Genomic DNA, 23,742 nt, shown 5'->3' with positions numbered 1-23,742 from the left:
TCTGAGAGGCAGGGTGGTCATTTTTCAGCAGGAGAGTAACAGAAATCCAAGAGCCAGGCCCTGTCCACAGGACTTTGTACAGAGTCACAGGCATCTTGATTTGAGACCTCATTCAGCAAAGGACTAGGAATGCTTGTTAATAACTCTCTTGATGAGAGAGTCATCTTCTTCCCCAGTCACTGGGGAAGATAATTAGGATCCATAGAATCCATATTCCATTTATATTTGAGGTGCCCTTCAGCTTGGTATGGTGGCTCACGTTAAGGTCTGTGCCCTGGGAAAACATCTGAGATTTGTTCTGAAAGACTCAGATTCCCAAAAAGGACAAAATGACTTTTCTTTCAGCAGAACCTCTTGAGCTATACTTCACTAAGTGTTTTGCCAAGGTAATTTAAAGGCAGCAGTGTCTTCTCTGTGCTGTTAGACTGGACACAGTAGTTTGCTGAATGCACTTTGCTTTTGGAATTCTCCTTAATCTGCCTCTTTTCAAGCCACTCAGAACAGAACTGCCCAGGACAACCCTATGCTCAGTTTTGGCAGCACTGACCTTTACAGAGTGGTGAATCCTTCTACACTTCTTGTTCCCATTCCATTCCCACTAACATGATCATTTTCCATTGCAGGTAAATCATCTCACCTCTGTGTCCTCAGAGCCACCTCTCACCTCACACACAGCAAACATTTTGCAGAAGAAAAATGGTGAGACAAAGTCTGGACCAAGCTTTGCCACCTGAGAGCCCAGCAGTCCATAGCAGACACAAGGAGCTCACCTGCTTCAGCTTTGTCCCCACCATGGAAGCGCTGCTGTCCAGCACAAACACGACGTTCTTTGGCAATGGAGGAAGATCTGTGGGGGCGAAGTAGTGCACAAAATACCCATTGAGGATCTGTGGAAGAGCAAGGGAGCCAGAAATCAAAGCCAGATCGTGGTGCAATATTCCACACACATCATTATAGGATATTTAGATATTTGGCTGCTTCCAGTGACTCTGTGTACACTGGAGGGTATCAATGCTGCTTGATTTCCTTCTTCTTTCTGGTCCCCTGTTTATCCAGGCTGGATGAGCCAACTGGACCTCTCCAAATCTCCTTCCATGACTGACATTGGGGTTTCCTTCCAAATGCAGCAAGGATATAACACGTGTGCCCACAAATCAGAACCACAACACACACTTGAGGGACTGGCCTTGTATCCAGATATGTACAGCCAGTATATTGAGAAACTGAAAAGCAGACACAAAAAAGAAGCTCAATGAAGTTGAAGTCCATCTTGTGGCTGCCAATTGACTGGTTTTATTTTGGATAGTTCTTACGAGATGGAGGAGTAGCCTTCACTTTGAAAGCATTTTCTAGGAATTTGGAGCAAGCAAGACAATTGAACCACCTCAGGTACAGCTAATAAAACAGAAAAGATTATTATGCGTACAGTACCTGAACATCCCCAACACTCAGCTCCCTGTTGACATCATATCTAATTATGAAATCTCCCAAAATTCCATTTCGGGCAATCCTGGTTTGCTCAACAACACTGGGATTGAATGTAACCTTAGCTAAGGTTTTGGTGTGCCCAATGACAGTAGAGGGAGGAGGAGACACATCACCTGTTGAGATAAAACCACAATATTACAGGTTTTTCCCATTGCCTTACAGATGTCAAAGCACAGCACAGGTGGTATTGCCATGGAGCCAGGTCAACCACCACAGGGACTTGCTGAGATTGAAGATTCAGCTCACCAGTGAGAAAAAGAGAACTTAATAACCCCTCTCCTCTAATTTTAAACTGAAACCCATCTTGCATTGCTATCAGGGTTAAAAACGTTTACACAAAAGTCCTGTGTTCAGTTCTGTTCAGCCAAACACACCGCCTCAGATATGTACATGCTGTTAATTGCAGCCAGCTCTAGACAGCCAGGATGCAGATCCTACACCTGAGATCCTGCCAGTGGATGCAAGCATGATTCATTTGACCTGTTTAAACATTTCTTCCCGGATTAGATGAATCACACTGTAGATTCTTCCTCGTTGACTATAAAGAATTCTTGAGGTGGCATGTTCAGACGTACTGCAGGCATGTGAGGTGGGATTGATCTGAGTGACTGATCCCTTGATCTGACAAGTGTCTTATATATAATGTCTGCAGTTTGACAAGTCACCTTAGCTGCCTTTATGTTCAGCGAAAATTATCATTATAGTCACTGCAATTTCAGTCTAACTAATTCAGACAAACTCCAACACTGCCAGTGCAGTCACACAAACTGCATCCCTAAGACATAACTCATCCTAAACTCTGAAAATCCATCCTGAATCAATAAAGAGGGATGTGCCTGGCGGAGGGCACCTCAGAGAAAGACAATTACTTAGGTCTGAGTCACCCTGCAGGAAACTCTCCTTGTATTGTTATCTGTGCTCATTCTCTAAAACTTAAGAGATGTGGAAGCTCCCTGTTGCCTCCCCATGTAAAAAAAATCCCACCTTACCCTCTTTGGGTCTGCCAACTGTTCTTGCCCTTGGAACTCCATTGGGACCCTTACACGAGACTGAACAAAGGTCAGATTTGGCCCCTGAACTTCTCCAGATTTTGAGGGCTTTCCCCCTTTTCCTAACTCTTTGAAAACATGAAAATAGAGTCTCAACTGAAGTTGTTCATGGGTGCTTTAGCTCTCACAGTGATTATTCCAACACTCCTCTGAGGCACAGAAGTTCTATTATGTCTGCTCTTGGGCTGATTAGAATTGGTAGGAATCAGCTACTTAATTATACTGTAAGGGGAAATATCAAATCTTTGCCAAAAATGCCAAAAAAATCTGTGGTATGACAGGGAAATCAGGGCTGGGAGAGTTTCAGTTCCAGTTCAGGTATACACAATGCAAATACCTACATCTCAGCTTAATTTCTAGGCTCACACTATGCAAGTGGAGATCAGGTCAAGAGCGTCAGAGATTAGGGTATGGTACATCTGGCCAGACAGACATCTGCTTTAGGATAATTTTAATTAACAATAAATTAATAATACTGATCCAAATGACAAGGTGAAGGCGGTCTGGGAAAGCTCCACTCCAGGGGTTCCTATAGCTCTGTTTATGTAATCAGCAGTGGCACTTCCCCTTTGCAAAGGGAAAGGCAATGTGACATCTGTGTGCAGCAATGAGCACAACCTCACATCCAGACCCCACCGTGATTTACAAAACCAGAAATATGTGATTATGTCCATTTAACAAGTAGGAAAATGGAGGCATGGAGTGGTTACCTAATTTACCTGATTTCCCACAGGTCAAAGTCTGTAGAAATGCCAGGATTGGGGTCCTTGTGTGTTTATAAAATGATTAGACAAATCTGTAACTCTTACTCTGAAGTGCTATGTACAATCTAGGCTCCTCTAGGAAAAAGAATGAGAGTAAGATTCATAAGTCAATAGCACTCTAGGATGTTACTCCCAGGATGATTTTGCTTTACTTTCACAGCTGTCCTATGATGGCATTTGAATAGACAAGGCACAAGACTGTTCTACTGAGATAGGGAGGGGTTTTATCATAGGCCCAACTTTTACACAAGCAAATTATAGTTAGAGCAGCTGGAATGTGAAAAAAAGTCCTCAGCAAAAGCCTTGTCCAAGGAGACTGAGTGACAGACACCACTCAATTTCAGTAAAATCAAGAACTGACTCTGCACCACAGCTTGTCATGCTGTGCCAGCTCCAGTCCATTCATCCTGATGGAAACAGAAGGGGAGGTCCCAGCCAATACACTGAAATCACATAAGGACACTAGTGTTGGATCTTAGAGGGGGATTATAAAATGATAACCCAGAGCTCTGACATTTTTTCTAAAATCCGTGTACAGTTCAGATTCCTCCTGGCAAAGGTAAGTTATAAATCAACATCACTATAAGATTTTACCTCAGTCTTGATCTGTTTTTATTTTTATAGCTGCCCTTTGATCTGATGAATCAACAGATGCAATATGTTTTTAATACATAATGCATCAGATTTGCTTGTATTTGCCTTCTTGATTTTTCCATCTGTCTTCTATTGCTTCCAGAAATCCCATTTAACTACCAGTGTGTGGGAAATGCCTAGAATACATAGAAATGGCTTTAAAGTTCATTTATATTTTCTGATCTGAGGGCTTCACGTTACTTCTCCTTAAATGCTGAAAGGAAAGCCTGCTGTGGGTTAGGCTCTCATGTCACACAGGGGTCAGTGAGAATCTGTCCCATGCTGGAAACAGAAGCTCCCTCCTTATTCCTCCTGCACGTCCATGTCCGTGGCCTTTAGGCAGCACTTCCATGTTTCTCTGCCATAAACACAGTGATGGGTGAGGACAAGATCCTGCACCACAACAGCATGAGCTCCAGTCTTAACATTTCCATGGATCGCTGGAAATCAGCTGATTTAGGTAGCAACTCCATGCCTTATTTCCCCACCTGGTAAATGAGCATAATCACACGTCATCTGTTTTTTAAAGCAACGTGGAATCTAGGTGATGTGGATCACACTGCCTCCCTCTGTTGCTTCTCTAAACACTCTCCGGAGGTGATAAGTGTCATCCCTTGTAACACAAACAGTACTCTAGGGATCTCTGGAGAGGAAGTTTCCAAGGCTGTCTCACATAGCCATTGTAAATAAGAATTGCTGAGGAATCTCTCCCACCCTCTTCATAGCCACTCATCTCCATCTCTGGGACAGAAGTTAAAAACCAAAAAATGGTCTGAGAGAAAAGGTCCGAAAAGCCTTATTCTTTTTCTAGAATAACAAAAATCAGATCTGGAAGGTAATTTATCTAATTCATCCCATGTTCCCAGACCAAATCCCTTCCTACTTAGATTTTGATACAATCAGGAAACACTCCAGACCTCCAGGAATGGAAACTCGGTGCCTGCACTTGCCAGTCCTTTCCAGAGCTTCACTTTTTTCACTGTTAGATGTTTTCAATGTCTAATTTACATTTTAACTTGTGGATTATAAACCCATGGCTTCTTGTTCTTTCAGCTATTGACACAGAAGGCACAGGATCCTTTTCCTCCTTGCAGCAGCCTTTTATATTCTTAAACACAGTTCCTATGCCTTCCTCCAGGTTTCTTTTTTAAGCAGCATTTGATATCTGGATCACAGTTATTCTCCTCTGTTTATTGGCCTTGTTCTTTTTAAACAAGTGACAGAGAAAGAAAAATCTATGAGATGTTTCAGAGTCCAGAGCATGGATGAGCTCCAAATGCTTGGGCTGGTTTGTGCTCACACTGAGAGAGTTAGTAGAGCCTTCAGACAATCTTTCCACTAAATTCAGCTGAAGAAGTAAACAGAACAGGAAAAAGCATTTTCCATACAAAATTATCATCCTCACAGACGAACGGTTAAACCTAAATTATTTTGGAGTCTGGCAGAGTCAGAATTAGAGCTCAAATGCAGAGTTCATCCACCACTAACATGTGGAAACTTCCAGACAGCTGTTATAAGAAATAAAAAGCTTTCCGAGACCTTTGACTTCAGAACGAAACAGTCATCCTCAAGCAGCCTAGTGCCTCCTGCTCAAGCCCATGGCTAGTTCTCACACAGCTACACTGGAGGAACAGGATGAGGACAGCATCCAGGACATCATTCAGAAAGTGGCTCTGTTCTGAGGTCACCAGAGGATGTCAGGATCATTGGCCTCAATGCCTCCTGTTTTGGGGTTTGCATGCGACAGAGGACAGCGCCTGCACATGTCAAAAGATTGTTTTCCAAAACTCACTTGCCTAATACCTTCCTTTGGGAAAAATACAACTCCCAGATGGAGCCATGTGCACAGGAGTTATTGTCAAAGGAAATATCCTGGAAAGACCTGTCATCACATTGTTTCTGCTCCATACTCAGAGAGGATGCATGCAGAACTCTCTAAGAGCCAGGAGAAGAACGTATCCACAAGACACTGGAAGAGACACTGGGATGCTGGTGGCTCAAACATTCAGGGGAAGCTGCCGAGGTGCAAAGCACCCGCCTAGGGGTGAGCACAGCCCAGCTCAGGCTGCAGCTGGTGTTGGACCAGATAAGGAAAGAGGCAAACCCTGGGAGGAGGGAACTTGGTCTCTTTGTCCTTATCAAGTGAACTCAGCTGTGATAACTCCCGTGCCCGGGCAGTGCCAGGACATCCACACAGAGCCTGAAGGTGTTCACTCTGCTAATCGGCCATAATAGGCCGTAATTGACTCAACAACGCTAATTTAATAGGCAGCTGTATCTTCTTAGAAGTTGTCAAAGACTCCCAAAGTGCCCCATGACCCACAACATTCCAACAACCATTTCAAGCTCCTTGCCATGGGGGAGGTACCTGGGCATTCCCACCTGAACCTGAGTGAATATAAACCCAATAGATTTCTCTATGTCTTCTCTCACCATTTGATGGATCTGGCCTGTGACCATCAGACACTGAAATTACAACAACCAAGTCTTGTCACAAGTCTTTCAGGTGGTGAGATCTTTCTACTCTTATACATTCTCTTAAGTGATATTTTTATGGTTTTATCTTGTCATATTACTAGAGATAATAAGAACCAAAACATATCTGTTTTCCTGTGCAATCAAGTTGTTCTAAAATAAACCCTACATGTGTATTAACAAACACTGATCATTCATTGTCATTTCACTCTAATCTGCCCCAAAGGATCTATTAACAAGTACCTGGGTTGCCCTTGTTTGCTGAGGCTTGATGGCATGGAATGTTTTTCATTCCATACTCTCAAGCAATTTATTAATACTTATAAAAATCTCATATTTTATCATTAACTGTGAGACACTATAGACATCTTCTTAAACACAGGAAATGGAGGAAAAGGATTTTCATGACATATTCAAACTCAAACTGGTCAGGCAGTACCATTTTCCAATGTTCAGGCCTCTGTTTCGAATGTCATAATTTTTTAAGTCACAACCCCTAAATTGGGTACCACAGGTAACACAGTATTGCAGCACCTGGTCTGGTATGCTTCGCTTCCATGCTCTCCCAGCCAAATGGTACTGAAGAATTTTAAGCCATGAGAATCTAAGAGAGACACTTTTTCCTGGTTTACTCCCAGTTTACAGACTGTCTGCCAAGCAGCCCCTCTTTAAATGTGAGATTCACAATTCACCTGTCTCACTTAAAAACCCACAGCCTCCCCTTGAGGTCTCACTGGATGTGCAGATCCCACACTCTTGGGTCTTCGGGTGTCATATGAGCAGGAAGGCTTCTCAGGGAGGAGCTAATGGCTCTGATGGCTTGTTTTTGGATACAGCTTGAGAGATGACAGCTGGAATATAGCGGACAACCACATGGGATGATTCCAGACAGAAAAGGTCTGTAACTGAATTCTGAACACAGATAAAGCACAGGGAATCTGAGCTTCAGTTGCATTACCCATCCTGCAATGGGACCCCTATTTTATATACATTTTACTGGCTAGGGAGGATTATGGAATCCTACAGCCCAGGCCCATTTTTATATGAACTCTTTGAAATCTGAAGCATGATGCCAAGAACGTCAGTGCTCCCAGATTGCCATTTGGATAGTGAGTTTCATGAGTTTTCCCTGTATGTCATTTACATGTAGGAATTTCCATACTGCCCTGGACCAACAGTGTGTCTGCTCTGCTTAGTCTGTCTCTAGCCTTGATCAATGCCAGAAGTCTTGCAGGAAACCATAGGCTAACAATGCACTCTGATACTCCCTGATAGGTAAAAAAGGCTTCCTGCCTCTCCTGATGAGGAGCAGAGCACATTTATCTCACGGCACGTGGATGTACGACACAGAGGCTAATGAGGCTTGACCTGAAGATAGTCCAAGTCACTGAGAGCCTTGATCTCACTGTGATTTGGATGAAATCAGTAGGATCCCACTGAGCAATCAGTTTAACTCCAGTTCATGTGCTTTAGGATCTTTCTGTGGCAGACATGAACAGCTCCACTGATTTTGCCGGCACTGTATTGCTTGGAGTGACTGAGGGTCAAGTCCCAAAGGACTCTATGTCCTCCTTCCATCCTTCTTTTTTGGAGTTTTTTGACAACATGCTGCAATCACAGTGTCCCGAGCCCCTCACTGTTGGTTTACACCAGAAAAAATTACCTTTACACTGTCTGAACAGCAAGCGAGGACAGTTGGAGGTAAGAGCAGATGCTCAGATAGCACTTAGTACTTTAGCAAAACATGGATTTTCCTCTTGGAATTTCCCATGTTCTGAAGTGCAGGATTTCCTATCTGCCTTGGCATGGATGGATGGAAAAAACAATTCACTTAAAATAAACAGTTCCCAGGAGATGTGGAAGCCAGGGAAGAGCCTGCTCCAGAGCTGAGCACAAGGCCTGAAGGCCCAGTTCAAAGCTCTTAAAGACAATAGCAAAAAAGAAAGGCCTGTTACTGAGATGAATGGGATCAGCCCTGTATTCATGAAGCTTCAAAGTGCTCACAGGCTCGTGCACAGATACCACACAGACACAGTCATCCAGAGAAAACAGATCTAACACTGCCAGGCCACTTCTTGAGGAGTGATCAAGGCCCCACAAGAGAATCACAAGTCATAAAATCACTCCTTACCTTCAGCTTTCCCACTGCCTTTCTGCTTGCTGTTTCGAAGGGGAGGCACCTCCAGGGACACTATTCCTGAGTTCTCCAGGATGTTCACCTCCACTCGTAGCCTCCCCACCAGCTGCTGGGGCCGGATGCTGACGGTGTATTCGTACTTCCCCAGTCGCCTTTGCAGAAGTTCTTCATAGTGCAGCATGAACCTGGCCTGCATCTTGCGAGGAATGAAGACAGAGGCCTTGAAGGTCTCATAGCCGTTCTCCCTGGAAGGGAAATCCAAAGATGCTTTCACACTCCATACACATCACACATCACCTCCTTCACCTCCCACTGATGGTTTTGCCTACCCTGTTACCTATAAATAATCAAGTGAACCTTCCCATCAATTCTTGTTGAACCCCGGTTGCATTTACCATTGAACTTTGTTGATTTACTACTTTATATAAATAAAGTATATTGTTGCTCCCCTCTTGAGTGAAGTGGATGACTCTGTCCATGACAGGATCTTAAATTTCCTTTCTATTATTCAGGAAGTAACAAGAATTCTTTCCCCTAGTAGTATATCCTGGAGCATCTTGGAATTTAACAAGTTGTGTGGCAGGGTTAGAAAAGGCCACACGCAATTTTACATGGCTTGAAGTATAGGAATGACACCAGACAGTGCAGATAACACTCAGTTTAGCTGCTCCTGCCTGTAAATCCATGGATGGGCATGCCAAGGCAGCCAAGATAAAGGTGGAAGGAAAGTGCATCCCTTCCCAGAACACAGCCAAATGCACAACACTCACCTTCCCTCTGTGGGGCTCGGAGGTTTCTTGTGCCTTTCTTTGGCATCGCTGCTATTTTTCTTTTCTTTCCCTGTGACCTCTCCATAGTAAGTCTTGTTGCCAATGCTCCTGGAGAGATCAGAGATGTCAGCATGGTCACTCTGCACCCAAGTACAGTGACAGATGTACATTTGCTGCAGGTGAGTTCACAGACGGTGATGTGAGAAGAATCTCAGAGTGCTGCTGGTGTCACTCTCCTGAGTCCACCCAAGTGTCTGGGACAGAAGCCAACTCAGAAGTTCCCTGGCTGGACATACCAGCCCAGTACAAAGGCAAAAGTCTGTTATTCCTCCTATTCACTCTAAATGGAAGTATTTGTATTTCTTAAAGACTGGGCCCCCTATCCCCTTTGGTCAAGTCTGAAGCTGTGGCCCCAATATCTGCCTGTAGAGAGGATCTGAGCATGATCAAACCAAATATGTTTCAGACCAAAAGTTTATTAGTCATTTCACTATGAGGTTTCTCTCTATTTGGTTTATCATTCACACCTCCAGCAGCCACTGAACCTATCTGCTGGTTGGAGTTGACTTCTGTTCCATTGGCAACGTGGAGAACATGGAAGAACAAGAAGATTCTTAGGCATTACAATCAGTCAGGCGAGATAAATACATGTGCTAGTTTTGCTGAAACTTTCTCTGGAAAGGTTTTTGAGGTCTTGAAGAGAGTTTTCTCATTCAAATCAGAGAAAGGAGGACAAGGAAGTGGTTAAAATGCACTCAGATGGAAAACAGAATAGTTTCCCTCCCTGTTTACATTGAGGATTTGAGTTTAGTACCCTGGCATCCACAGACTTGCTCTGTGCATTACTTACTTACATGGTAAAGTTGGAGATGAAAGCTGCAGCTGGGATCTGCATCTCAAACACCGCTTCCCGTGCCTCAGAGCCGCTGTTCACCATGGTGCAGGACACGGTGGTGAAAGCGTAGCGGGAAATGATCGTGGATCTCACATGGAACTCAGACATCCGAGGCCTGGTTTCCTGTAGGAATCAAAAGGTCACCTCTAAACAGACAGCTGGGTAACTCACCCCTTCACCGTTTCAATGGATTTAATATTTAATATGTACTAGCAAACTCCCACCTGATGAGTATTAGACCTCCTGACAACCACAGGCAAGTGGGCTTGTCCTCAAAATTAGAGGTGAGATGTGAACAGTAAATCAGGAATGTGGTACTGCCTTTGTTCATGCACAGAGGCCACAGACATTCAGCAGAGCTTGGGAAGGGTCTGAGAGCTCTGCTTATGCCAACGTTTAAGTTGTGAAACACCCTGACAAAATCCATCTGTGTCCTAAACTGAAGCCTTCAACTCTGACTGTGTGAGAGGATCAGGATTATTCCCTTGTGGCCTGGGAAGAGAAGCCCAAAATATGTCCCCATGGGGTCCAGAACTGTGTCACAGACCCTGCCCTGTGCACTGTGCACAAGAGCAGATGGAAAACTTCTTGAAAGACTGACATCACCATGTATGAAGCAGCACCTTCAAATTCATCCAGTCAGATCCATAAGTTATGTAAACAGAGAAACTGCTGTCAATGGAGTCAACTGAGTCCTCCTCTGCTGAGAATCCATCCTGGAAGTCTGCACCAATGGATGAAGAGACTTAATAAAAAACACTGACACTGTGACATCTCAAGCAAAATATTTTAAGCTTTTTAGCCCAAACTGGACTCCTTCCAGCAGAGAAGCAGCAGAGACAGCAGTGAATGACACATGATGTAGCAATGGAAGCTGAAAGCCAATTTCTGCTTCTTGGGAATGTGTTTTCATGCACAAGTCCTGAGCTGGAGCATTTCTCCAGACTAATGTGTTTTCTGACAGCAACATCTCCATGGAGCTCAAATGTTTTCTTCCTGGAATATGTCAGTGTACTTAACTGTAAGCAGCCCTTGAACAAAAAATCTGTACATTGACTTACACAATCAAAGACCAAACCTTCAAAACCAGAAGGGAGATAAAGGGTAAAATACACTGTAAATACAGAGCAATCTCACTGAGCCAAATACAGTGAGGCTCTTCCTATTGAGGTTGATAAAAACTCACAGTCACGTAAGAGTTGTGAGGACAAGAAAAGGCTCTTCAGCTGCATGTCCAGGCTTTCTTTCAGAACAAAAATAATTTTGGCAAATGGCTTAAGAAAGGGAGCAAGTGTTTGTCTCAGTATGAAACAAGAATATTTCTGCAGTAGCTGATGGCATCAGAAGTAACTGAGCATCCAACTAACCAAGCTGCTGGGTTAGTGAATTCCAGGCAAGTGGAAGAATGAAGATCCACTGGAAACACAGATTTACTAACAGACTTGGCATAAAGCCCTGCCTGCCTACACTTTCAAGGCTTGGAAAGACTGATAATGTGTCTCAGATTAACCTAATCATGATAGATATCTATTTATGTGTCCTGTGTCCAGGACGCTGCTCAGCTCACATGGAGCACAATGGCAAGAGATGAGAACTTCCAGGGTAGGATTCACCTCATTGATTTTAGGCAGATCAGTGCAATGGATCTGTGGATCTAGACTAGAACACCCCTGTACAGATCTAATGCCCTGCCCTTAGACCACTGCTTAATTAACTGCTTTTAATTAGAACTAGATCCTGCTGTTCCGATACATAAGCATGGCTTTCCAGTCTCGTTATCCTGAAGGAGGAAAGGATGGGTAGTTTTGATTGAAAGTAGGGTTGTAGGAATGTTTTCAGTTATAATGAGCTGATGGTTCATTCAGTCTTCCATGCCACTAATTGCCTGTGGCATAGCAAGGTACACAGATTATTTAATAACAGAAGTTACAGAAAGAATCAGAAACTACAGCAAATTCTCTGGCTTCAGACCTTCTGCATTCACCCCATGTGCTGCAGTTCATCATAAACTGTGGGTTCATGTGCAGCTGAGAGATCTTCAGCAAAAGAAGATCAAGCCCTTTGCCTTTTACTTTAGATATAAGTGGCTCTGCAGTGACCTGTCTGACACTGTGAATGCACTGATGGATTCACAGGAACTCAGAAAGTCTTTCGAATGTGACAGAGAACACAAACTTGCCCTTGTTATGACAACAACGTGAGAATGGGGGTGTTGGGTGAGAAAAAAGCAGTTCTAACCCTGGTAGGCAACCTGTAGCCTGTCCCTGTCAGAGACCAACAGCACATGCTTAGAGAAGAGTGTCAAATCAGTCCAACCCAGAAATATTCTCTCCGTTTTCAGTAATTTGTGGCTGAAGGAAATCCCAAGTCCAGGGTGTATTTTGGTGGTATATTTGTATTCTGTGGATTTTTCTTCTATTATTTTACACAGCTGCTTTTTGAATCCATGTAAATTTTAGCATCTGCAACATCTTATAGCAAGGAGTTCCACAGCTTAATGATATTTTATATGAAAAAACACATCACTTAGGGTGTTTTTTGCTAAATCCACTCTTTGCTGGCTTCAGCTGACCGCTGTTACAGAATCACAGAATGGTTTGGGTTGGAAGGGACCTTAAAGATCATCCAGTTCCAACCCCCCAACATGGGCAGGGACACCTTCCACTAGACCAGGTTGCTCCAAGGCCTGTCCAACCTGGCCTTGGACACTTCCAGGGATGGGGCAAATATCTCGATCCCACTGAGCAAGCTCCAGTTCTGATATCATTAAAATCTGCGGAATGGCAAAAAAACACAACAAAAAAAGACATTCAACACCCCTCTGTCTTCCTGGTGGATGTGAGTTTGTGTTGGAGAAATCAAACACTGAATAAGGGCATCACATACAGCTGAGGATGAATGAATTGGTTCATCTTCCTAACCCTGGAAGGGATCTGCTATTCCCTGTATATAGAAGATATAAATGGTGTGGGCACAGGCTGTTTTTCCAAAGAGGTTGCTCAGTCAGGCTGGGCGGGCAGCCTGAGTTCCAGCCTGTGATTCCTGTGCTGCATTCCCTGGAGCTCTTGCACAATCCATCAGTGCCTGGTGCTCTGACTTACAGCTGCACAAACGCCTGTTAGTTTTCTGCACTTTTTATTAAGGCCTTCGGAAGATGAGAGGCAGCTCAAAGGAAAAAAAAAAAAAGCAAAACAAACCATTTGTTTAATGTTATTATCACTGTGATTTATCATCCCTATTAAAAATTAAGTGAGGGAATGCCAAGGCAGCAGATTAGCACACTGCTATGAGGCAGGTTGGCTGGATGCTTTGTGGAGGTGTCCTGGTTATGATGATAAACTGGCAGCTGAAATTTTCTTGCCAAACAAATTATTTTATGCTTGTTTACATGAAATATTTGGAAAGACAGAAAAAGAGCTGAATATAAATGAAATCCATTCCGTATTTTTGCCTTTATCAGTTGCTTTCATCAAAACAAATTGACTGTCTCTCAGATTAGAAGTAATAAACTGGTAATAAGCCTGAGAGTTTCTCTCTAGGCTGCTGATTCCAATCTGTCAAAGATGAAGGAACCAGAAACTGTTAAGGTGATGGCTGCTCAGTGTGTGAAATGAGTTCCACCAGTTCTCTACTGGGAAGTCCCCAGAAAAGCCAGGAAAAATAACTGGCCATGAACAGCAATTCCACTGGCTGCCTCTCTACATCTAAATCTTGGACTTCCGTGCTGAAAGAAGGATATTGGCTTCCTTGTTTTCTTCCTTTCTGCAGTAGATTTTGTCAGAGAACTACAGATCTTCAAATTTCAAAGCAAAATCTCCCTTTCTCTTCAAATTCAATGAGATTTCATCAGGCTAATGTTCACTGAGTGGTTAAGGTTTGCAACATTAAGAGTTCCTGTTCCAAATCTGGGCTTGAGAAGATGGGTTGGGAAGTATTAGAAGAACCTGCACCTGTTGCATTGATCAAAATGAAGATTTTTTGTAGTTGTTGTTACCCAGAATCTCATTTTACCATCACATAGTTCATTCCTGGGCACAGGGATTCACACACACACACACACACACACACATACATGCAGGGAAAGTGCAGTTCCTGTGAGGTAAAATAAAGGCAGGGTGTGATACATACCAGCCTCTGCAGGAACTTGGCCTGTCTTGGGACACGGCGAGCAACCTGCAAAGAGTTAAGGGAGTTAGTGGAGCCTACTCATCTTACAGCAGACATGTCACTGGTTTAATCCCAGACACAGGGCTGTGTGACTGATCACCCATGGCCAGGTTCAAATGCTCCTCTAGTTAAAATAGACCCGAGTCTCTTCTACATTAACAGACCCACTGATCAAAGCTCAGCACTGCAGTGTGGCTGTCTCAGGCAAGGAGGTGCTGGGTGTATTGCAAATGGTGCTTGGCAAGGAACCCTCTATATGATGGCAGGAAGCTCAGCCTTTAGCCCCGGCCCTGGATGCTAAAATCATCCCTGGAAATATTGAAGGCCAGGCTGGATGAAGTTTGGAGCAACCTGGACTAGTGGAAGATGTCCCTGCCCATGGCAAGGGTTCAGAACTGGATGATCTTTAAGGTTCCCTCCAAATCAAATCATTCTATGCTTCTATAATTAATTTAAATTAAAGTTACAGCTTCAGCTGGATAAATATTAGCTCAAGAACAGATCTGTTGCCTAAATACTCTCCACAGGTACTGTGTATTTATTGTTCAGAGACAGAAAAGCACTAGTCATGTGCAAAGAGGGAATAAAAATATTTAAGTTCAGCCACAGACTTATTATGAAGCAAAGTGCTTCACCTATGACAGTGCAATAGCCCACTGTATCACCCTTCTCATCAACTCCTCTGACTTCTCCTCACATGGTGTGAGACTCAGCTCAACAACTTCTCCAAATCAAGTCCCTCCCCAGAGCAAGTCTTTTGTCAGTGAGGGAAGCCAAATGCCATCTTAAAATGTCAGTGGAACCCCAGAGAGCAGAAGAATGCAACAATATTTTTTTACCTGAATTGCCCTTTCTGTTGATTTTCACTGAAATAGCAGCAGCCCTTGCCAAAGAGATGATTTTATGTCTGTTTATATCATGCATTGAAAAACTCAGGAATGCTCAATGGGGAAATTAAAGCTTCATCCATGAGAATCTTTGCTATTTCCTTCTGCATTATTTTAGCCAGCATCTCATAAAATTAGAACCAAGGGAAAACAGGTCCCTTAGGAAATTCTCAATGGAGAGGAGAGGAGAGGAGAGGAGAGGAGAGGAGAGGAGAGGAGAGGAGAGGAGAGGAGAGGAGAAGAGAGGAGAGGAGAGGAGAGGAGAGGAGAGGAGAGGAGAGGAGAGGAGAGGAGAGGAGAGGAGAGGAGAGGAGAGGAGAGGAGAGGAGAGGAGAGGAGAGGAGAGGAGAGGAGAGGAGAGGAGAGGAGAGGAGAGGAATTGTTTGCATCTTAAGTTTTGGAAGAAACTTTCTGTCTGGGTCTGTTATCTCAGACAAATAAAGCCCCTCAGGAGCCTGCTGTGAGGGGCTCCAGAGTCTGCATCACTGCAGGGTCTTCAGGACAAGACAGATAAATGTCTGTGAAGTTGGTCCTGCTTGGAGCAGAGGCAGGGATGAGAGATCAATACCCCCTCAGTATTTTTGTACTGAAGGTTTGCCTTTTGGAACAAATCCACCTGTTGTTCTGTATGGAATGGTCACAGAGGTTTTTAAAGACGGATCAGTGAAACTGGAAACTTGGTTCCTGGCTTTATCTTTCCCCACCACAAACCCATTTTGTTTGCTTGCTTAATTGCATAAGAAGGCTCTGTGTGACTTGGCTCCCTCAAGAACCATCTTCTAAAGTCTTGGGGATACCCAGTGTACATCAGTGAAGAGCTAAGAATCACCAGATAGCAGTATCCTGTTTTCTAGGACTACTGCCAAAGCACTGCTGCAGGGTTTGTGATCAGTCCCTTGGACTGTTCTAATCAGGCAGCTTCATTGGCATCATCTAACGGAACCATTTCCAAATTACCATCAACCTTTAGCTTTAAAGCCTTCCAACACACTCATTAAAGCCAGATAATTGCTAGTCGTGACCCCATAACTTATTGCCATCTGTTAGTCCTAGCATGGTGTGTGGGATATAAGCTGTGCTGTGGATTTGTTTCTAATGCAGTGTCTCGATGTAGGGGAGCACCTGCCTGTTCTCAGCCTGGCTCAGGTGTTCAGTGAGGACAGACAGATGTCCTCTTCTAGAGCTGGCTGTCCCAGGGCACCAGGTCACCACACCTATTTACACATCATTGCTTTTCTGGTGGAAGCAGCTGCTGCCACTGACCTGCCAGCAACACAGCTCCTGTGAAAACACCCTCATTTGCCTCAAGCGACATCAGCCAGGTTATTTCAGCACTGTGACCCAGTTCTCTGAGCTTTGCAACTGATTTTCCCCCTAAAGCAGGTGAGTGATCCCAGATACCACCGGCAGTGGTGGAGATATTCTCTCCCACTTAGACAGGTGGGTTTGTACAACAGTGTTGGGTTTTGGCTGAATTCCACAGAAAGGAATATGCATTCATGGTAAACAGGGTTGACAACAAAGTTGTTTCCTGAGAGGGGAAAGATATGGATGCCTCTGGAGAGATTCTTCCTATTCTAGGTGCAATGGGTACAGATACACATGAAGTATCTCATTCTTTCCACCCTACTGCATGGCAGAAGATGACAAATACAGTCAAATACTGACATTTTAGACACACTGGGTTATCCCACCTGACCTCCAGCAAGGCACAGGTATTCCATAGTTCCTGTGCTGTATCTGTCAGGCCCACATGGGTGTCTCAGATACCATAGAGCCTCTCAGATCTGATGAAATTTGGATAAATGACTGATGGCCTAAGTGACCCAAAGTCACATACGGTATCTGTTATGGACCTGAGAGATGTGAGCACAGACCTGAAGCTCAGGCTTTTATAGAATCAGAGTGGTTTGGATTGGAAGGAACCTTAAAGATCATCTAGTTCCAAACCCTCTGCCATGGGCAGGGACACTTCCCACTTTAAATGGATCACAGCCTCCCAAGCTACCAGCGAAACTCTTGCAAAAAGTTCATTGCTCTTTCAAACCCATTTCCTCAGAAAATCTAAGCCACACAATAACACAACATAACAGGCCCCACTTGTAGAATATATTTTTTCTTTCACTGTCAAGAAGCGCTTTAGAAGCTGAAATTCGTGTGGTTTGTTTCATCCAGCACGAGTTAAAAAATCAACTACAGTAAGACCATAGGCAGAAAAAACTTTCCCCGGAGCTTGAAATACTCGGAATTACTCAGACTGGAGTGTGGCCAGGGCACTGCGTTAACTCCCTTGTCCCTGTGAAATGCCTCGTTAGCACAGCCGTGGGGATGGATGTCAGACCGAACCCGTCCCGGGGCAGCAGCACCACCACGGGAGGGTCATCTCCTGGCTTAGCACCTCCAGCACAACTCCGTGCTGGTCGTAGCACCTCCCACGGAGCTGAGCTGCAGGGACAGGTGGAATAAACGCATTTTTATCAGACTGCCCCGCATGTCAACACTGCTGGTGGAGAGGGGATAAGCCAGCCGCGTCCACCTGCTGCTCCCGAACAACCACCGCCTTGAAACCTACCTGCTCCACGATGCTGTAGTCCGCCAGCAGCTGCTCCTCCAGGTACCTGGCCATCAGCTCCGAGTCGGGCTGTCCCGCCGAGGGGGAGAAGCCCCAGCAGAGGCACAGCCAGAGGATCATGGTGGAGAGGAGCGCCGGGGCTCCTGCCCCGCGGTGAGAGCAGAGCCCCGCTGCCGCCTGCGCTGCCGGCCCGGCTGCGGGAGCCTGACAGGAGACACGGCGACCCACCCTCTCCTCCTCCTCCTTCCCAGCTCGGGACCGGCCCCTTTTCCACGCAGGGCGGCCTCCCGTGCTGCAGGGAATCCTTGCAGGGTTCGCATCCTTCAGCAGGAGCCGCCGCCGTGCCCCTCTGGACTCCGCGCTCTTCATCAGCCCCCTCTTGTCTCCCGCAGGAGAGGGGCGATGCTGGGGGACCCCGAGGTGCTGCCACTTGTCGTTTCGGCACCTACGGCCCCTCTCAGCGAGGGGATTGCTGAGGGGACATTTCCTACGCCTGGCTGGGTGCTGAGGAAGGGGCAGGATGGTATCCAGTGTCTCCTTCCCACGCCCTTAGGGAGCCCAGGAGGTGCTTCAAGGTTGGGGCTTTCCCAAGGGGTGGTAAAACCCTCTGGTTCCACCCTCTGTGAGGGGAAAGCTTCTCTTACTCTCCATCTGGAGAGCCCTGGCTGGTCTAGGAAAGGTGCCCCCAGGGCAGGGCAGGGCAGGGCTCCCTCCTCACCCTCACCTTGGCAGCTGCCCCGACCGAAAAGGTGGCCAAGACACGTAATTCCACCCCCCTCCTGCCATCCAGACTGTGCTTCTCAGCTGGACAAAGCTGGGGTGACCTCCTGCTCTTCCCTCCCCTTCCCAGAGGCAGAGGTCTCTCCTGCCAGACCAGCCCCGGGCAAAGGTGGACGCTCGTGGGACAGGCTGGATTCCTCCTGGCAGCTGCCAGGAATGTTCCTGGGGGCATGGCACTGCCAGCTGGCACCGACCCAGCAGGTCTCACCCCCAGGCATTCGGGAACTGTATCTGCAGCGCTCACCTCACCCCAAATCAGGCGTATTTGCTACTTTGTTTTTCTATGCCAGCAGTAACTTCTCAAATCTAGTAGACCCAAACTTCCTCTTTTTTGTTTGTTTTGGTTTTTTGGTTGGGTTTTGGGTGGTTTTCTTTTTTGTTGTTTTTTTATGTTGTTGTTTTTGTGGGTTTTTTGGGGGGGAGTGTTTTGGTTTGTTTTGTTTTGGCAGATGATCTCTGCTGCACGCACAAACCTGACATGATTCAAACCACTGTATTTTCTTTTTCCTTTCCAGCTCTGGGTCACCAGGGATTGGAGCTGTTGTGGTTCATCTCCCATCCATGGCAGTAACAGTCCAGTGAGTGGCTCAATGCCTCTCGCTGGCATTGCTGAAGCTTTGTGTCCTCCAAATCTCACATGTGTTTTTGAGATGCTCCCCTTTCAGAAGGGAAGAGGGCAGCTGGAGATGGAGCGAAGAGAAGGTCATGGTCAGCACCTTTGGAGCTCCTTGTTAGCAAATTGATGGCTCAAATTTAGGCTGAGGTGACACCATGTTCACACACGAGCCTCTGCTGACATTGCCAGCAGGAGGGAAGGAATCAAAAACCTGTCCAGTCCTTTTCCTGCTGGGACCACTGGTAGGTACAAAGGCCACTGTAGTGGCCACATCCTCAGTGGGAGCTGCAGAACTGGGCAGCACCACAGGGAATGATGAAAGACTGATGTGGATGGAGAAGATGCTGGCAGAAGGCTGGAGGGAGGTTGGGACAGGAGGCTTCAGGCCCCCAGAGACACTTCAAATGGTTCCTCTACTGATTTGACCCCTGCCAGCAGACAGTTGAGGCATTTTCTTCAGCTCCTCACCATTTCAAAGTGCAGTGGAAGAGGTCTCAACCATCCATTTGGGAATCAGTGAAGACTTAAAGCTGTAGCTCAGGCTGAGGTCTGGTTTAAGGACACACCAAAAAAAAATTGGTTTTAAGTATTTTTAATCTGTTTCCAGTTAGTTTCAGCTCCTGCATGTCTCACCCAGCTCAGACAGAGAAGTGCCTGGAAGCAGCATTGGAAATAGGACTGCAGCCTCTTGTGTCCTTACTACTGGCATGAGGATGGTCTCAGCCTGCTCTGTCTATGTTTCACTACCCTGGGGACTCAGATGTGTAAAAGTCTTGCAGTGTATGCTTAGAAATGCTGAAAGCAGTCATTTAAGCCAATACACATAGCATGATTTCCCTCCTGTTCTGGAAAACCTAAAGAGAATCAAGACACTTCTGTAAAAGCAAGTCAAAAGCAGCCTGCTAACCCTAGGGGTAGCAGCAGTCTCTGGTCAGGAAGGGGAGATGTTTGCCAGTTTGTGTAGGTTACGGGGGTTCTGGGGTCCAGTCGGGACGGCCGGACATAGACGGTGACGGATGGAGACGAGAGATCTCTATAGGCAGGTCTTGGGACACAGCCGGTTTATTGTAAAGGGCGTGGGTATTGGGGCACTGCTCAGAGCTGGTAGACTCAGCTCTGAGCAGGCCCAAGAGAGCAAGAGAGTGAACGGGTGAGAGAGAGAGAGAGAGAGAATTGAGAATGAGAATTGAGAATGAGAATGAGAATGAGAATGAATAGAAGTCCTGGTTACAATGCAATAAATCATCTTCTGTACTGAATATTCTAATTGTCACTAACCAATCTAATACAAGATACAAATCCTATAGCATTTACATACAGCCTATAAGAGTTCTTATATTACCATAGAGTGTTACATCTTAACTTCTAAAAACTACTCTTTGGACCCCTTCTGCTGAGCTAGTAGGGTCTGCTCTGACCCTTGGACCTGTTTGCAAGCAGAGGGTATTGTTCCATCAAGAGGGGATTACTTCAGTCGGCCATACCATTGTTTTCTAGTTGTTCAGTAACTAAGACCTGGTATTTCAAAAGTGGCTTTCATTTCGATGTTGCCTGTAGTTTTCATATTCCCAAAATCTTTTGTCAGGCAATCATATTTCCAAGGCTTTCCTGTTTCATCTTCCCCAACAAGTTTGAAATAACCATTGCACAGTCAGGAGGTGTTTGGAATACCCTCCAAATTTCACCCGCTGCAGCATTTGGCCACTCTGCTTCTCCCACTGCCCAGGTGAGGATCTGATGGCCAGGGTGTATCAGAACAGGGAGACTCTGCAAAGATGCTGCAATAAAGCTGAGCCTAAGCACACCTGGTGAAAGGAGGATATTCAAGGCCAAACAGGATCCTCAAACAGGTACAGGATAACCAATGGGCATGAGAGAGAGAGCTGGGAAAAGCACTGCCCTTCCTAAAGCAGTTCTGCTTATTCTCCCCTCAGCAAGGGCACGTAAGGACACAGCACGTGGGTAAGACCAAGGTGTGTTTTAACATGGTTCGGATGCAGTTAGGCTTGCTGAGTGAACATTGAGCCTGGGGTCTTGATTGTTCACATTATCCCCTCTTTGCCCTCCTGGAACACAGTCTCCTGGTTTGGGGTGTGAACATGGCAGGCACTGTTCCAGGGGTGCTGCTGGAGTCCAGGACAAGTAGTTACTCAGGTGTGTTCACATCAGACGTGTTCGATGCTGATTTTTTGCAGACTTAGCAAGACGAGCAGCTGTTCTTTGGATGGGGGCTCAGCAAATTCAATTTCCTGGCATGCCTGCAGCCAGCATGAGCAGAGAAGCCAGAGAGAGAGAGGCATGATCCAACAGCTGTGCTTTCACACACATCTCACCTGAAAGAGATCATCTCATACCAAGGAGTCTCTCTGTGTTAATACACAAACATGGGCACCTTGGTGACCTCATGCAGGGTTAAATGCCCAACCAGAAGTGTCTGAACCAGCAGCTAAATCTATCCAAAGCACCAACAAACTGTACCATTTAGTGGCATTCAAAGCCAGCAATTGGATCAAGAAATTGGCAAGAGTCCCAAAGGGTTACACAGGTGTAGTTATAGATAAATGTCCAGAGGTAAAATTAATTACCATGAATTTCAGGGAATTGCATTCCATATCTTCCTTCATGTCTTAATCTAAGCAATCTCCTCTGAAACATCTGGATGGGACCTGCTGGTCCCCAGTTCTGACACTAATGAGAGGTGCCTGTGTTCCTGAAAGAATCACAGAATGGTTTGGGTTGGAGGGGACAGTAAAGACCATCTAGTTCCAGCCCCCTGCCATAAGCAGGGATACCACCAGGTTGCTCCAGCCTGGGCTTGCTCACTTCCAGGTATGGGGCATCCACATCTTCTCTGGGTAACCTGTTCCAGTGCCTCACCACCCTCTGCATAAATGATTTCTTCCTAATATCTAATCCAAACCTCTCCTCTTTTAGTTTAAAACTGTTACCCCTTGCCCTGTCACTAAATGCCCAGGCAAAAGGTCAGTCTCCCTCTTTTTTATAAGCTTCCTGTAAGTACTTAAAGGCTGCAATAAGGCGTCTCCAGAGCATTTTCTTCTCCAGGCTGCCCCAGCTCTCCCAGCCTGCCTCCATAACAGAGGCACTCCAGCCCTCAGAGCATCTTGGTGACCTCCTCTGGACTTGCTCCAACAGGTCCACATTTTTGTCGTGTTGAGGACTCCAAAGCTGGATGCAGCACCCCTGCTAGGGTTCCATGAAGGCAGAGAAGAGTAGAAAGGTGTTTTCTGGGGTCCCAGTGGCTGCTGATCTCCCTGTTGCCATTAGCTGTGTGCACCATGGCCCAGCAGAGCATTTCAAAACCCCCAAATCTGGTATTATTCTGATGAATATCGCCTGAAGTCTCTGCCAAAGGGCCTTGGTGCTGGGCATGTCTGACTGTGGCTGGGGGACTGCTGCATGTTTATATATCATTTCCCAGAATGGCTGCTGGTGATGGGATTAATGTCAGGGCAGTCACACCAAGTCTATTGTCTTGCAGGTACACCCTGTTCTCACCTGAATCACTGGAAATTTCCAGATATGAAATTGAATATGAGAAGAGGAAGCTGGCTATGTCATCAGACACAGAAATTGAGACATTTCTCCCCGGGTGGAAGCCAAACTAACACAATTTAATTATTTCTAGGGACAGGCTCTGCACAGCACTAATTCCAAGCGGTTCAGGATGGACAGAGCATGAAAACTTCCTTCCAGAGGGATCCCAGCCATGAGAGGACAACTCAAGGAACAGCACAATGGACACAAAGTACAAAACATCCTGATGAGATCCTGTCCTCCTCATGAAACTGTGGGAAGGTTCACTTAAACTGATGGTAGGGCTCTGGGCAACCTCAGCTCTTGTTCCTCTCGTATATTGTCTGCAGCTTCTTGAGAGGTTTTAGCTTTTGGGGCTCCTTTGAACAGTATATTTGAGCAGTTTGTGCCATCTAGTGGTCACACTAATTTCCCAATCTTGATACTTTTTTAAAAAAAATTAAGCCACATTAGTGGTTGTGAGAGGACTGAAATAAGGGGTTACAAACTTGTTTTTTAAAATGATTTTTGTTCTAAAGGGACTTTTTAATCTCTTCAGAGCAGCAGTGATTCACTTCCTGGTCCAGGGGCACAGATAACTCCTGAACAGCTTTAAGTTTCTGTTGAGAAAGGACTTGTCACCCTGAACTAGGGGCACATGTGTGAACAAAAATCAGTTTATACACAAAATTCAAGTAAAGTAGGTGCCATCAGCACAGCAAAGACTGGCTGCCCTGTTCTGCTGCTCTTGCAGCCCTGGAAAAGCCGTAGGTGTGACCCCACCTATGCAGGGTTTTCCCAAGATAACTATGAGGTCATTAGCTTAAATACTGCCAGATTGTATCAAATAATGGAATCAGAAGGACAGGGCAGTGACCATCCCCCTGAACTGTCAGTGGTGAGGCCACAGCTTGAATGCTGCGTTCAGTTTTGGGCCCCTCACTACAAGAAGGAAATTTATGCGCTGGAGCATGT

At 45.5% G+C, this 23,742-nt stretch overlaps 1 protein-coding gene across 1 annotated transcript in view; it reads right to left on the bottom strand.

The window, feature by feature from the left end:
- The window catches only part of ITIH5 (inter-alpha-trypsin inhibitor heavy chain 5), a 43,988-nt gene extending 25,601 nt beyond the window's left edge, over nucleotides 1-18,387 (bottom strand). The window contains exons 1-7 of the mRNA XM_048300998.1: nucleotides 17,838-18,387; nucleotides 14,340-14,384; nucleotides 10,171-10,334; nucleotides 9,317-9,424; nucleotides 8,541-8,791; nucleotides 1,432-1,601; nucleotides 771-887 (exon numbers count right to left, since the gene is read on the bottom strand). Coding sequence (XP_048156955.1) covers nucleotides 771-887; nucleotides 1,432-1,601; nucleotides 8,541-8,791; nucleotides 9,317-9,424; nucleotides 10,171-10,334; nucleotides 14,340-14,384; nucleotides 17,838-18,206 — 1,224 coding nt within the window. The 5' untranslated portion in view covers nucleotides 18,207-18,387. The remainder of the gene's footprint in view (nucleotides 1-770; nucleotides 888-1,431; nucleotides 1,602-8,540; nucleotides 8,792-9,316; nucleotides 9,425-10,170; nucleotides 10,335-14,339; nucleotides 14,385-17,837) is intronic.
- Between the last annotated feature and the right edge of the window lie 5,355 nt (nucleotides 18,388-23,742).

This window comes from Corvus hawaiiensis, chromosome 4 (assembly GCF_020740725.1).
Source record: "Corvus hawaiiensis isolate bCorHaw1 chromosome 4, bCorHaw1.pri.cur, whole genome shotgun sequence".
NCBI classification, from domain to species: Eukaryota; Metazoa; Chordata; class Aves; order Passeriformes; family Corvidae; genus Corvus; species Corvus hawaiiensis.
Note: the sequence above shows the minus strand (reverse complement) of the source record. Positions and strands in the feature narration are given on the sequence as shown.